Below are 15,581 nucleotides of genomic sequence, written 5' to 3' on the forward strand. Positions count from 1 at the left end.
GCTCCCTCTGCCTGGGAGGGGGTTTTAATCTGTTAGTATGATTTGCTGTATGTTTGTGGGCTGCGGCTAAGTGACCTGCAGTTCCCAGGAGTAGCTGGCGCCTCCTATGGGTGAGATTCTGCTCTCCTGGTAGATTTGGAGTGATCTGCATGGGTTTGACAGGCTGTGATTCTGCAACAGGAGATCCCGGAGAACGCAGCTGACATTGCTCACCTGTCCCACCTGCATACCCCCAACATGTTGAGTGGAGCTGATCTACGCTACACCAGAGCTAAGCTCTGGGGCTTTGCCCAACATGACTGGAAGGTAAGGAGAACTGGCGGCCTGCTCCTCGGGCATGATGTTTCATATGGGATCTGGCTAATTGTCAAAGCAAAATGTCGAATGAGATTCTTGGCTGATGGATACTGGGATTTCTCTGGGAGGTGAGGGAAGCAGGAGAAGGGCTGTTGGGTTGACCCTCTCATTCTGTGTTTGCTCCCTGTTCCATCTTCCTGGCTTTGTCACAGCCAAGCTCTGAGATCCTCTGAGTAAGGAGATGCTTGGGCTGAACAACTGAGGGACCATGCAGTGTAGAATGTGAGCACACATGTCTGTGTCACTCTCTGTCTCTATACACTAATGGACCACAGGCCTGCGACAGCAAAGGATGATGTGGGGACCAATGACATGAGGAACTGTCTGGGTCTTTTGTGTCCATATCCTTTTATATCACTGTCTTCTGTCTTTCTTGAAGACAAAATTCTTTTAAACTTTGTGATAACAAAGTGTGGAGCTGGATGAACACAGCAGGCCAAGCAGCATCTCAGGAGCACAAAAGCTGACGTTTCGGGCCTAGACTCTTCATCAGATGATCATCTGGGTCTAGGCCTGAAACGTCAGCTGTGTTCATCCAGCTCCATACTTTGTTATCTCGGATTCTGCAGCATCAGCAGTTCCCGTTATCTGTGGTTCAAGGTTTGAGTTGGATATCCACATTCTCCTGTCAGTCACAGGATGTTGAAGCATACTCCTGTCACGAGACCAGAGTCACCAGAATGTGCTGGTCAGAGCCTGGGAGGAGGTGAGGAGTAACAGCCAAACCATGTGGTTATAAACCATCAGATTAGACATATCCAACCTGAAGCAGGGAACGAGTCCATTGCATTAGAGGAATTACTAATTATTTAATTTGAAAAGGACCCCTTGATGCTTTTGACAGCTCTGGGGGTGTTAACCAGCTTAGGAAAATCCTCCGTACAATTCCTCACTGACACTTAATGTGAGTTGGACTGCTGTTCCATGGTTGAAGGTTTTGGCAGTCAGCTGTCTCGAGGTTTATGAATGTGTGGCAGGGGTGAGGTCTGTTCCCTAACAGCAGTGTTTACAGGTCAGTGGCTAACTCTTGGCTGGAGTTCCGCACGACATCAGTAGCTTCAGGGTGAAGGGGTTCAATTTATTAAAGATAAAACTCCTTAAAGCACAAAGTTCAGGAGATCGGAGACGTTTGAAATAATGAAAGGCTTTCATAGAAAGTTGGGAAAGTAACTGTTCCTGATTCAGGTCAGGAATCCGAGGAGACCGGTCTGTCTTCAGTGGCAATAAAAATCATAAGCTGGTGGTGGTGGTGGGGTGGGGGACGGAGGCATGGGGGGTGCAGGGATGTGTTTCTGTGAACAAGTGCGATACAGGTGCAGTGTTCAGATCTAGAATGTTCCGCCGGAACAGCTTGTGCAAGAGATTGAAGACTTTTTTTTTGAGGAGGCACTGGGTAATGGCTGGAACAGAACAACACGTACAGGCTATTGGGCAAGATGGGACACTGCTACCCTTTCAGGAGCTTCTTCAGCGAGCCTGTGCGTGAGCACTCTGGGCTGAATGGTCTGTAGAGATGGCCAATTCCTGAAGTGTTGGAGGGGGTTGGGTGGTGTCTGATGCCCAACTTTTAAAGCTCCGTTTACATGACGGTCTGGGAACTGATGGTAAAAGCTGACGAGCTTCCCTGCGATAACTGCCCTTTCTCTTTAGGTGGAGTGGCACCCAGAGCCTGAACCTACCAAACACTGCTCGCGGATGTTGGTCAACCATTCCCTGCGTGTCCTTGGCTGGCACTGCTCTCTCCTGGATGTCCACGTTGTTGCCAGGCAGGTAGGAACTGGCATGTGAAATTACTGTAACGCCTGGAGCTGAGCTCCCACAAGTTAACACTGCAGCATCGCTGTTCCCTGTACCACATTCCGATTCTCCACATGCTACCATTGGACAAGCAGAAAATGACCCCCCCCCCATTGCCTCATGGTGCTCTGCCCAGCTCATAATGGTCAACCAGTGCATTACACTCCCGCCCCCCCCCGCCCAAAAGTCGGAAGTTCTTGGGTTCAAATCCCTTTGGCGGGGACTCTCAGGGAAGTGATGGTCTAGTGATTTTATCTCTAGACTATCAACTCAGATGCCCAGGCGGTGTCTGGGGACCTGGGTTCAAATCCTGCTATGGCAGATGATGGAATTTGGATTCAGTAAAAGATCTGGAGTCTAACGATGACCATGAATCCATTCCCAATTGTCAGGAAAAGACTAACATTTTGACTAATGTTGCTCAGGGGTGGAGAATATTGCCCTTACCTGGCCTGGCCTACATGTGACTTCAGAGCCACAGCAATGTGATTTGAAGTTAGGGATGGGAAATAAATGCTGGGTTGGCCAGTGATGCCCTCATCCTGTGACTGTATAAATACAAACCCTTGAGTGCGATATCTAGCTTGGCGCTCTCGTCCAGTACTGAGTGAGTACAACACTGTCAGACACACCGTCTTTCAAAGAGACGATTAAACAGAGCGCACTCCTCTGAAAGGTCCTCCTAAAAGAGCACAGGAGTGCCCCATCTGACCAAAATGCATCCCTCGGATAGCGGGTGGGAACAGATTGTCTGGTCTGTCTCTTATGTTTGTTGGCATTCTGTGTGCACCGATTGACTGCCAGATTTCCCATGCATCCCTGGAAGTAACCTGCTTGGTTGGAAAGTACTGGGAAGTTTGACAGATCATGAAAGGTTCTATATCAATGCAACCCTTTTTAAAAAAAATTCTGTCACGTGCACATTCACTGACTTGTGGATATGACTGATATTGCTGTGATGTCCCCCACACACCCATATAAATTGTGGGGGTGGGGGGGGTGGGGAAATGCTGCCACCCACAAGTGAATCTGCTTTTTGCATCTGCCAAAATTGGGTGAAAATGAAAGAAACAAAGCACTGCAAGTGCTGAAAAACTGAGCAGGTCGGGGAGCATCCATGGAGAGAAATCCCAAGAGAACGTTTCAGGTCTCTGACCTTTCTGAGAGAGCGGACGTTCGTTGACTCAGATGCTGCCAGGCTTTCCGGTTTCTCCAGCATTCGGTTCTTATTGCAGCTTTCCAACATCCCTCCTATCCTGTTTGTCTCTGTCGCTTGTGGATTTCCTGTTTCTCCTGGTATTCCATGTTCACGCCTGGCCTCTGTCTTGCTGAAGGTGGGTCCTGGCATAGTCTACATGCTGTTCAACCACTCATTCCTGGGTCGCGGGGTGATCCTGCATTGTGTGACGCCACTGGAGCCTCTGCTGCAGAGAGTGAGCCACCGCATATATTACCAGGCCAACATTCCCCCCATTGTCCCCAAGTTCATCCTGAAGGCTGAGTGTATTCAGGTGAGTGTTTGGCTGCAGTGTGTAGGAAGAAGATGAGGGGGCAGGAGACAGTTAAAGGGGTATTTGTAGTGAGGGACACATTACAACATTGATCCAACAGGCTGCAGGTTCATCCAAGACGTGACTAAATAGAGTCAGAGTCATACAGCACAGAAACAGACCCTTCGGCCCAACCAGTACATGCTGACCATGTTCCCAAACTAAACTACTCCCACCTACTTGCTCCTGGCCCATATCCCTCCAAGCCTTTCCTAATCACGTACTTATCCAAATATCCTTTAAATGTTGTACTGTAGCTGCATCCACTAATTTTTCTGGAAGTTCATTCTGCATGAGCCATTTTGTGTAACAAAACACTAGTTGTCCCTCGTGGTCTTTAAAATGTTCTCCTCTCCCCTTAAAAATACGCCCCCCCCCCCCCCCCCCCCCCCCCCAAGTCTTGAGGTCCCCTGTCCTAGGAAATATCTTGTCATTCACCTTATCTATACTCCTCATTTTTTACAAACCTCTCCACCCTCCTGTGCTCCAGTGAACTAGTCCCAGCCTATCCACCCTCTCCTCATAATCCAAACCCTCCATTCGTGGCAACATCCTGGTAAATCTCTTCTGAACCCTTTCCAATTAAATGATATCCTTCCTGTAACAAGATGACCAGAACTGGACGCGCTATTCCAGAAGAAACCTCGCTAATGTCCCGTACCACCTCAACACAACATCCCAACTCCTGTAGGGCTGACACCCCCAACCGGTGACTGGGGGGAGGAGGAAGGTGGAGGAGGGGATCGGGGGAAGGGACGTAGCTGGGGACAGGTGAAGCTGGGTGGTGGGGATGGAGAGGTCACGGGAGGGTTTCTGGTGAAGGGGGTGTTGAGAAGCTCCTGTCGAAGGAGGCTGGAAGAGTTATGGTTCAGCTAGAGGTGAATAGAGTCTTTGACATTATTGTCGCTTTTCGGAACACATTTCCTCTGTCTATCCCCCTCTTCCAGCCTGATCGTACATTGTTTAAGAATTGCTTTTCATAATCTAATTCCCTGTTCAATTTGTTTGTTCTCCTCTATAGCCCTTTAATTACTGCAATATCCTATTTCTATTGCATGGGCCAAAGCAGTATTTTAAGTGAGATCATCAATGATTTAGGAAGTGTCTGGATTATTTCACTATTCTGATGTATTTTGACTAACTTAAACGTCCAATTTAATCTGTTTCCTTCACTGCCCCGGGTTGTTCTCAAACTTGAGTGTATTGTCCATCAGGACCCCATTTAATACTCAAGCTCTCTTCCTGATTATATTTCTACATTATAGTTCACCTTCCTCTTGTTGGTCAATTCCTAAGTACATTTCCATTCTCCTGTTCAGTATTATACTCTTCATTACACCTTCATTATTCTTTGTTGCAGTTCAAGAAAGCATCTCATCACCTTCTCGAGGGTAACTAGTGATGGCCGATAAATGCCGGTCCAGCCAGAGACCCCATATCTCATGAGTCAATTTAAAAAACACCATTGAATTTGTGTCTGAGCTTCAGAATATTTACTGAGGTAATAAAGATTTAAGAGATGCACTGGGAACATTCCCCCACAATGATAGTTCCTGTGCCACTATTTTCTCTTGGTCCTGTTGATCCACAAACTATACCAGTTTTATGTAAAGCCTTACAGAAATCTAATAATGTCCAGAGGCTTGCCCCCTGCCAAACACCTTAACTGTGTGAAGGAAAGCAGTAGGATTGCCACAATTTGGCTTTCACTCAGTACAGTAGAAACATAGGAAACTCTTTTCCCTCAGGCAGCGTGTCAAAGATGTTAATATGCATCTGGATAGTACCTTATAATAAAACATTTTCAGATGTGTTATGAGACGGATTATCAAACAACATTTCACATAGGGAAATGTCAGGAGAAATGACCCAAAACTTGGTCAAAGGGAGAGCTTTGAGTTACTCTCTCAAAGAAGGATGTTGAGGAAGAGTGTATGGTGGGGTGCTGCAGACCTGAGCTCCCTGGTGGCTGAAGTGTGACATTGGGCCTGTCTGAAAGGACGGAATTGGAGCAGCAGGAATAAAGAAGAAGAAGAAGAAAGTATGTGAGCCAAACATCTTTTTGTCTTCCAGTTTGAGCGGGATGTGATGATATGGAACAATAAGAAATACATCTCAAAACCGCTGCTGGTGAAGGAGGACTCAGCCATCGCTCGTCATCGCCGCTGGTACGCACAGTTCTACAGCGCCAAGAGCCCCCGCTTAACTGTGCGGCATGATGATCTCGAATGGTAACTGCTGCTCAGGGGCTCAGTAAACCCCCAAGCTCTAACAAGCTGCAGCGAGCGTGTCTCAGAGAGAGAGTGGACTTGCTGCAGTCTCGGAGAGAGGGAGAGCAACAGAGCTGGAATTCCCTCTTTTAAACTCTTTGCTTAAAGTGATTGAGACAATCTCCAAACTGTAAAAACCACCTCAATGACCTGACTTCTCACTGGTGATCGAGGACAGATAGTTTTACGTGTGTTTTCACCAGAGATTTTATATAATTATAACTTTTTTTTTGCTGATCAGTAACATGTCTTAATGGTTGGAGTCTTAGGTGTGTGGCACAGGGTGAGCTTGTCCTCTCGACGGTGGGGTGGGCTGGGGGTGGGTGGTGACAGGGATGTGGCATTTGCCATCCCTCCCCATATGGGGTGCTCTTGGTAACAGCTCAGGGCCGAGAGTGCAGGTTACTCAGACCACAGCACCCCCTCCCAGTCGGCAGGGAGGAGGGGGCACGGGTGGGGAATTAAAGGAGGGCTTGGCTGTGTCACCACAGGAATGGGAAAGAGTTGAGATGCAGATAAAGGCAGTGGTTGTGGTACAGAGCGGCCCCGATCCTGCGTTGATGGTGAGCGTCCCTGTGACTCCATGTGCGATCAGCGCGAGTCCATCACCCAGTTTGGAATAATCAATGCAGAGTGACATCCTGAACTTCATCCAATTGGTTCCACACACTCAGGGCATCCAAGGGGGTGGGGGGTCACAGTCACAAAGTGAGTGTGAGGCAAGGACAGGGGTATAGCTGCACAGTCTGTGGGAGGTGTCACACTTAGGATGGGGCGGGAGGTGGGTGGGAGGTGTAAGGGGCTGTTCAGTTTTACCTCTGTGAGAATGCTCATCCTGTATGTAGGGTGAAGGTGATGAGGGTTGGGTGGAAGACGAAGGGAATCTCTGGCACTGTCTCCTGTGGTGTTTGGAGACGCACTCAGGATTTCTTCACACACAGAGAGTGGTGGGCGTGTGGAATGTGCTGCCAGCAGCGTCAGTGGAGTCAGATACTTTACACGCTTTTAAGCTGCACTTGGAGGATGGTAAAATGTAGGGTGTGCAGGGTAGATTGATCTTTAGTAGGATAATAGGTCGGCACAACATTGTGGGCCGAAGGACCTGTACTGTACTGCACTGTTTTATGTTCTATGATAAATGGGGTGCCTGATCTATGATGTAATTGCTCTGTTCTGCATCCTGAGCCGATCTATTTTGTGTAATACTCTCTCCAACATTCTGAAGAATGGTCTCAACATATTTTTGTAACTGTATAGTCAAATTGCTTTTCGGAATAATATAGATTTGAAAGAAGTATAATTTAAAATTGTCACTTATTAAAAATCAGGAGGAGCCAATGATGACTCTGTCTTTCTTCCTTCAACCTTGACTCCCCAGGCAATTGCTGAGGGTTTGTCACATTGGGAACAGGGCTCCACTCACCCCTGTTTTCTTGTTAAATTGAATAAACATGAAAGACAGTTTGGAGTGAAAAGCACATAACCATGACACACTCACTGATCCTCTCTATACCCGTGCCGCCCATAATCCTTCTCTTCCCAGCTCTCCCCATCCTGCGTTTTGCCATTTGTTCTGTTTGTTTTTGCATGTCTGGCAATCAGCCTTGACTATCCTGCCCTCCCCTTGCCCCTGGCCTGTGGTGAGAATTCCTATGTTTGTTTATGATGTTTGTCGTACGTGGTATCACTTTAACCATAACTCAGTTAAAGATTAACTGTGGTTTATTTAGATCCTACAAGTCTCTGTTTGTAGAGCAATGTATTTATTTGATGTTTAAGACAGCCATAAATTGGATCACTCCCAGTAATGTAAATGGCAAAAATATTCCTGCACCATTGGTTTTGTTACTCAATCCACATTGTGAATTGTGAGATTTTATTTGACCTCCAATAGTTTTTAGGGCCTCTTCCAATTCTGCAAGTAGTGCTGCATTGTCAGCATATCGCAAGAGCGTGTGCCCCTCTGGAAGGTGAAGGGATGTTCAAGGAGCAGTCCGAGGATGGGACATAGACATGGCTTGTCTCCCAGGCGCTGATGCTATTTCAGAGAACTGGACAAAACTGAAGATGGGGATAAAACAAAAATAGCTCCAAGTACATCAAATAAATCTGGGGTATTGCACCCTGTAATCCCCATGTCTCCATTTTGCATCTCTTCAGGGTCAATCATCAGCTGACTCTCTTGGTAGGAGGAAATATTTTCACTCAGTAAGTGGATAGGGTCTAGATTCTACTGCCTCAAGAGTGTGGTGGAGCTGGGGTCTGCTGAAGAAATCAAAAAGGACAGATAATCTACAGGAGGAGAGGAGAGGAGAGGAGAGTAAGTTGCTCATTTGCAGTGTAAACACAATGGCCTCCTCCCCTGAATCCTGTGACCATATACTACTAGCTGAAGTATGCATCCTAATCCCAGGTCAATTCCCATCAGACCAGACATTCTCTGTACAATTTACTCATGTCACTGCCCAGCTCTAGGGTCATAGTCATACAACATGGAAACAGACCCTGTGGTCCAACTCATTCAACTCCCCTACCCTAGACAATCTACTACAATCACCATACCAGGGAAAACTATTTGGCCTAAATACTGACTAGTCCACAGGACCAGCAGAGAGGGTCTAGGCCCAAAACGTCAGCTTTTGTGCTCCTAAGATGCTGCTTGGCCTGATGTGATCATCCAGCTCTACACTGTTATCACAGGACCAGATGGCCTGTTTCTTAAAAGATGTGTCAGCCCAGATTGGTGACGCATTGGCTATCGCCATCCAAATTCCTTCAGTTCTGGCACGATCATAACATCTTAACGGAACATCTTAATTCAAAAAATGAGGGAAGCAGAAAACAGCAAATAATTGGCTAGTTATCCTTGTATCTGCATTTGTTGACTTGCTTGCCGAGCTGGTAAGTTTGTTTACAGATGGTTTGCCACCATACTAGGTAACATCATCAGTGTGCCTCTGGTGAAGCATTGGTGTTCTGTCCTGTTTGTTAATTCTGTGCCTCACAACCCACTTCACCTTCAACAGCAAGGTATACGGGTAAATAAATGGAACACCCATGGGAAACACTGATATCAGGATTTAATAGCAGAAGCCTTAGTGCAAAGACGCGAAAGGACAGCCCTCCCACCATCCAACCAAAACTACATATCCACTATGTGGATAACAGCTTTGTCATAACTGAACATGCTAAACTGAAAGCAGCCCATCTACTCCATAAACAACATCTTCACTGGCATAAAATTCTTCAGGGAAGAGGAGAACAACAGCAGACTTCCCTTCCTGCACATAATAGTCAAATGTAAGGCCAACAGTGAGTTCCAGGGCAGTGTACACAGGAGGGCCACCATATGATCAGGTACCAGCAACAATAGCAATCACCCAATTTCCACAAACAGAGCTGTGTCTAAACGCTGTTCAAGCAAGCTGCAGCACCCCGGAGCTACGCGAAGCTGAGGAATGATTAGCTGCACAGGGTATTTAGAAACAACAGTTACCTGAAAACGTAGTCCATCAATACCCACAGAACAGGAAGACACAACACATCCAGAGACACTTGTCACCCTTCCATGCATTAAGGACGTATCTGAAACGACCACCAGATTATTCCACCCCCTAGGAATCACAGTAACCTACAAACCAACAGCTTTACCATGACAGTTACGGGTGAGAATAAAGGATCTGACAACAGAACTAACGTTATTAATAGGATACCGTGCAAAGACTGCCAACAACATTACATAGGGCAAACTAGAAGGAAACAAACCATCAGGATTCACCAACACCAACTAGCTACCAAGGGACGTGACCAACTATCACTCATTTTAATACACATGGACAAAGCAGGACACCAATTTGACTGGGATAATGTGGCCATCCTAGGACAAGCCAAGCAAATGCACGCACGAGAATTCCTGGAGGCCCGTCACTCAAACCGGAACTCTATTAACAAACGCGTAGAGCTGGACTCCATTTACCAACCACTAAGAAAGTAATCTGGAAGTGATGCCACCCACCGCAGCAAACCGAGACGTAAATAACAAGTGGGACAGAACACCGACGTTTCACTTGAGGCGCACCGATGAGGCTACCTAGCATGGTGACAAAATGTCTGCAAACGTACTTATCAGTTTGGTGAGCAAGTCAACAATCACATCAACAAACTGAGCTACAAACCCTCTCAAAAACCTTGAATAATAATATCTGTCATGGAATCTGTTATGAAGTTGGTTCTTAGAGGATAGTTTGCCTCTGCCTGATCCCACCATGATTTTCAATGTGACTCTGTGAAAGGGGAGTCCTGTTTAACTCACTATTTGAATGTTACTTTATCAAAACCTGACAGAGGGTAGAGGGGAAATTGGTAGATGTGGTACATTTGGATTTCCAATGGATACATGAGATGATACCATTTCAAAGCACATCTTCGTACATGAAGTTGGGGGGGGGGGGGCGCGGGTGCCCAGCACCCAAGTAATGGATTGGTTTGCTAACGAGAAGGGGAAGGCAGGGATAAATGGGTCATTTCCAGGTTAACAATTTATAACTAATGGGGTGTGGCAGGGATCAGTGCTGGACCACAAAACCACTGAAAATACACAGGCAGTGAACACTCCATCTGCAAATGGCCTCATGTGGCCGATTCTCCAGAGAAAGGTGGCTCCCATCATTTGGATGGGAGGGAATGGGAAGGAGCTTCTCCTCCAATCATAGCTGCTCTCAAATGCTCATGACAGGGGCGGTGAGGGGGTTGGGTGGGGTGCTGTTGTAGCGGACGGGATTGAGAGCCTTTTACTGAATCTGGGAATTCTGTCTGTGGGATGTGAAATGGGGAAATAGACAGGGGAGTGCTGCTAAGTGTCTAAGATGGGATCAGGGTTTGAGGGTGAATGGCGTCCTGGGATGGGGGTGTCTGCTGGAGATGGCTAAGTGTGGGGAGAGAGAAGGGGGGTGCTATAACAGTGTACCTGATGCACAAGTGTACAGGTACAAGATATCATCAGGAATCCTTCAGTTATCCAGGCATTAGTGAGACCACATGTTGAATACCATGTGTACTTCTGAAAGGATGTAAATGCATTGGAGGTGGGTTAGAAGATGCTTACTAGGTTGATACCTGGAATGAGTAAGTTGCCTCATAGGAAAGCTCGTTTGCACTGAAATGTAGCAGCGTTTGTGGGGCGGGGAAGAGCTCTTGTGACATAGTGGTAGTGTCCCTATCTCTGAACCAGGAGGCCTCCGTTCAAGTCCCACTTGCTCAAGAGGTGTCTAATAACTTCTCTAAACAAGTTGAATCAAAAATATCCAGAAGGCTAAAGCCTTTACATCCTGAGTGGTCTTGGCAGGGTGGACGTGGAACAGACATTTCCTCCTGTGGGTGCAGGGCCTGGGCCTGGGGGAGTACATCGGGTCCCAATAACCAGGCTCAATGTGCCCCAGTCTGTACAGTTTGTGGAGGCTGGTGTCAAGGAGCAGCCCTGGGTTTGAATCCTACTCCACAGAATATTATAAACCAAGGCCTGTGTTTGTCTGTGCAGGTGAACAAACACCATTCCCTTGGCCACTGTTTGAAGACCAACATTCTCCTGGTGTCTGTGCAAACATTGATCATTGAGCCCATTATCACAGCAAATGTTCAACATGGGGTGGTGCTATTTGCTGCCCCGTCTCCTCTCTCAGTACAGTGACACATTTCAAAGGTGGCTGTAAAGTTCTTTGAGCTACCCTCAGGGATTGTAAGGTGGCATATTTTATCTTCAATTCTTTTGAATCTTTTAAACCATCTTGAATTGTGCTGAGCACTGCCTTAAACACGTTTGCTGCAGAAGGTGAGAGGCTGAGAGACCACAGCACACCACCACCCCCAACCCTCCAGCACCATCTACTGGCAGCATGCATTGTAACAGCCAGAGTCTGGTCAGGATCAGGGAGTAAAGGGAATCGACTGATAGCAGATCACTGAAAAATGGAGCTGCTTAGAAAAGAACACATGGCCATCTGTCCAGGGTACAAACCAGACAACTTTCGTTAAATTTCCCTCCTTTAGAGTATCTCCCATTCTGTTACCTAAATCATGGCACTCTCCTGACTCCCCAAAGCCTGCCCACCATCTACCAGGCACAAGCCAGGAGTGTGATGGAATACTCCCCACTTGCCTGGATGGGTGCAGCCCCAACAACACTCAAGAAGCTTGACACCACCCAGGACAAAGCAGCCGCTTGATTGGCACCACATCCACAAGCAACCACTCCCTCCAACACTCAGTAGTAGCAGTGTGTATTATCAACAAGATGCACTGCACTGCAGAAATTCACCAAAGATCCGCAGACAGCATCATCCAAACCCACAACCACTTCCATCTAGAAGGACAAAGGCAGAGCATACATGGGAACACTGTCCCCTGCAAGTTCCTATCCAAGGCCCCCTCTATTTGTTTTACAGGTAGGAATAATTTGGGAGGTGGGAGAGTTTGCCATTTTGACTTGAGTGCAGAGATTTAGTCTGGCAGTCCTGTACTGAGGATGTGCTGTACTCTCAGGGCAGTAGTTATTAGTTCAGATGTTAAATCAAGTCCCCTCCACCATCTGAGGTGTTGGAAACCCAATGTGGGGCTGTTATCCCCAAGGTACTGGCCAATACTTACCCCTAACAACAAATCCCCTAGAAATTTATCCCACAAAAGAAGTGATCTAGTCATTGTCACACTGCTCTTTGTAGGACCTTGCTGTGTGAAAATTGTTTACTGAGTTTCACTACATTTTGAAAGTATGTTGTTGGCTATAAAGTAGCCATCCCAAAGTCATGACATCAGAGTATATTCAGAGAAAGAGCCTTCCAAACCCACGACCACTTCCATCTCGAAGGACAAGGGCAGCAAATATATGGGAACACCATCCCCTGCAAGTCCCCCTCCAAGTCACTCACCATTCTGACTTGGAAATACATCACTGTTCTTTCACTGTTGCTGAGTCAAAATCCTCAAATTCTCTCACTAAGGCCTTCTGGGTCTGCCTACAGCACATGTACTACAGCAGTTCAAGAAGGCAGATCACCACCATCTTCTCACCACATAAGTAGAAAGAGGGATAGGGATGTCAGGCAGGATTTCAGGGAGCTAGGGTGGAAGCTGAGAGCTAGAACAAACAGAGTTGTTATCTCTGTTTTGTTACCCGTGCCACGTGATAGCGAGGCAAAGAACAGGGAGAGATTTCAGCTGAACACGTGGCTGCAGGGATGGTGCAGGAGGGAGGGCTTCAGGTACATGGATAAGTGGGGCTCAATCTGGGGAAGATGGGACCTCTACAAACAGGACGGTCTTCACTTGAACCAGAGGGGCACTAATATCCTGGGTGGGAAAATTGCTAGTGCTGTTTGGGTGGATTTAAATTAGCACAGCAGGGGGATGGGAAACTGAGGTGTAGTTCCTGTACACAGGAGGAAGAGAGGAGGGAGGGCATGGACAGGATCTCACTGTCACAGGAGTGTGCTGGCAGACAGCAAGCTGGTTTGAAGTGTGTCTACTTCAACGCCAGGAGTATCCGGAATAAGGTAGGTGAGCTTGCAGCTTGGATAGGAACCTGGGACTTCAATGTTGTGGCCATTTCGGAGACATGGATAGAGCAGGGTCAAGAATGGATGTTGCAGGTTCCAGGGTTTAGATCTTTCATTAAGATCAGGGAAGGTGGTAAAAGAGGGGGCGGTGTGGCTTTGTTAGTCAAGGACAGTATAACGGCAGCTGAAGGTCTACCTGAGGTGGTATGGGCTGAGGTCGGAAACAGGAGAGGAGAGGTCACACTGCTGGGAGTTTTTTTATAGGCCCCTGCAAACTTCCAGGGATTAGATTAGATGATTAGATTCCCTACAGTGTGGAAACAGACCCTTCGGCCCAACAAGTCCACACCGCCTCTTGGAGCATCCCACCCAAATCCATCCCCTTATAACCAACACACCCATGAACACTACAGGCAATTTAGCTTGGCCAATCCACCTAGCCTGCATGTCTTTGGACTGTGGGAGGAAACCAGAGCACCTGGAGGAAACCCACGCAAACACGGGGAGAATGTGCAAACTCCGCACAGTCATCTGAGGCTGGAATAAAACCCGGGTCCCGACGCTGTGAGGCTGCAGTGCTATCCACTGAGCCACCGTGTTGCCTGGTCTGGAGCGAAGGTCTTATGAGGAAAGGCTGAGGGACTTGGGTCTGTTCTCATTGGAGAGAAGAAGGCTAAGAGGGGATTTAATAGAGACATACAAGATGATCAGAGGATTAGATAAGGTGGACAGTGAGAGCCTTTTCCCTTGGGTGATGACGTTGGCTTGTACGAGGGGGCATAGCTACAAATTGAGGGGTGATAGATTTAAGACAGATGTCAGAGGCAGGTTCTTTACTCAGAGAGTGGCCCTGCCTGCCAATGTAGTTAACTCAGCCACATTAGGGGCATTTAAACAGTCCTTGGATAAGCATATGGATGATGATGGGATAGTGTAGGGGGATGTGCTAAGATTAGTTCACAGGTTGGTGCAACATCGAGGGCTGAAGATCCTGTTCTGTGCTGTATTGTTCTATGTTCTATGTTCTCAAGGGGCAACTAGGGAGATGCATTAAATGCTGGCGTTTGCAGTGATTCCCATGTCCCACATGTTCTTTAGTTATCAATGTGCTGCTGCCTCTCATGGATCAGCCAGTGACCTCACTGTAGGGCTCCTGTTGCTAAGAGAGCAATTATGAGACATTTGTAAACCCTGAGCCAATGGTGGCATCTCATTTTCACCCAATCACTGGCAATGAAACACCATCCCCCATTTTTTTGCTCAATAACTCATTCCAGTCACAGTGAGATCCCCATTCACAGTTGCTCTCCAGTGGCTGTGACATCCCCATGAACACTTACTCTCCAGCAACAATGAGATTGTTGTTGTTGATCAACGAGGTCCCATTTAACAGTAGCTCTTCCGTAGCAATGAGTTCCCCATTAACAGGAGCACCGTCTGATGGCAGTGAGGTCCCCATTAATAGTAGCTCTCTTATGCTGCTTGAAACCCCAATTAACAGTGACCCCCCTCCGGGGACAGTGATATTCCCATTAACAGTGACCCCCCCCCCTCCAGGGACAGTGATATTCCCATTAACAGTGACTCCCCCTCCAGGGACAGTGATATTCCCATTAACAGTGACTCCCCCCCTCCAGGGACAGTGATATTCCCATTAACAGTGACTCCCCTCCAGTGGCAGTGATATTCCCATTAACAGTGACCCCCCCCCTCCAGGGACAGTGATATTCCCATTAACAGTGACTCCCCCTCCAGGGACAGTGATATTCCCATTAACAGTGACCCCCCCCTCCAGGGACAGTGATATTCCCATTAACAGTGACTCCCCCTCCAAGGACAGTGATATTCCCATTAACAGTGACTCCCCCTCCAGGGACAGTGATATTCCCATTAACAGTGACCGCCCTCCAGTGACAGTGATATTCCCATAAACAGTGACCCTCCTCCAGAGACAGTGATATCTCCAATAACAGTGACCACACCCCTCCAGTGACTGTTATCCCCATTAACAGTGACCGCCCTCCAGTGACAGTGATATTCCCATAAACAGTGACCCT

General features: G+C 47.4%; 1 protein-coding gene across 1 annotated transcript in view; it reads left to right on the forward strand.

The window, feature by feature from the left end:
• Positions 1-7,303, forward strand: part of zgc:92275 (cholesterol 7-desaturase nvd) — a 76,239-nt gene extending 68,936 nt beyond the window's left edge. Inside the window, exons 6-9 of the mRNA XM_059638140.1 lie at positions 181-306; positions 2,008-2,127; positions 3,489-3,665; positions 5,778-7,303. Of these exons, the coding sequence (XP_059494123.1) occupies positions 181-306; positions 2,008-2,127; positions 3,489-3,665; positions 5,778-5,939 (585 nt within the window). The 3' untranslated portion in view covers positions 5,940-7,303. The remainder of the gene's footprint in view (positions 1-180; positions 307-2,007; positions 2,128-3,488; positions 3,666-5,777) is intronic.
• The last annotated feature ends 8,278 nt before the right edge of the window (positions 7,304-15,581 follow it).

The sequence above is a fragment of the Stegostoma tigrinum genome, chromosome 29 (genome assembly GCF_030684315.1).
Source record: "Stegostoma tigrinum isolate sSteTig4 chromosome 29, sSteTig4.hap1, whole genome shotgun sequence".
Taxonomy (NCBI): Eukaryota; Metazoa; Chordata; class Chondrichthyes; order Orectolobiformes; family Stegostomatidae; genus Stegostoma; species Stegostoma tigrinum.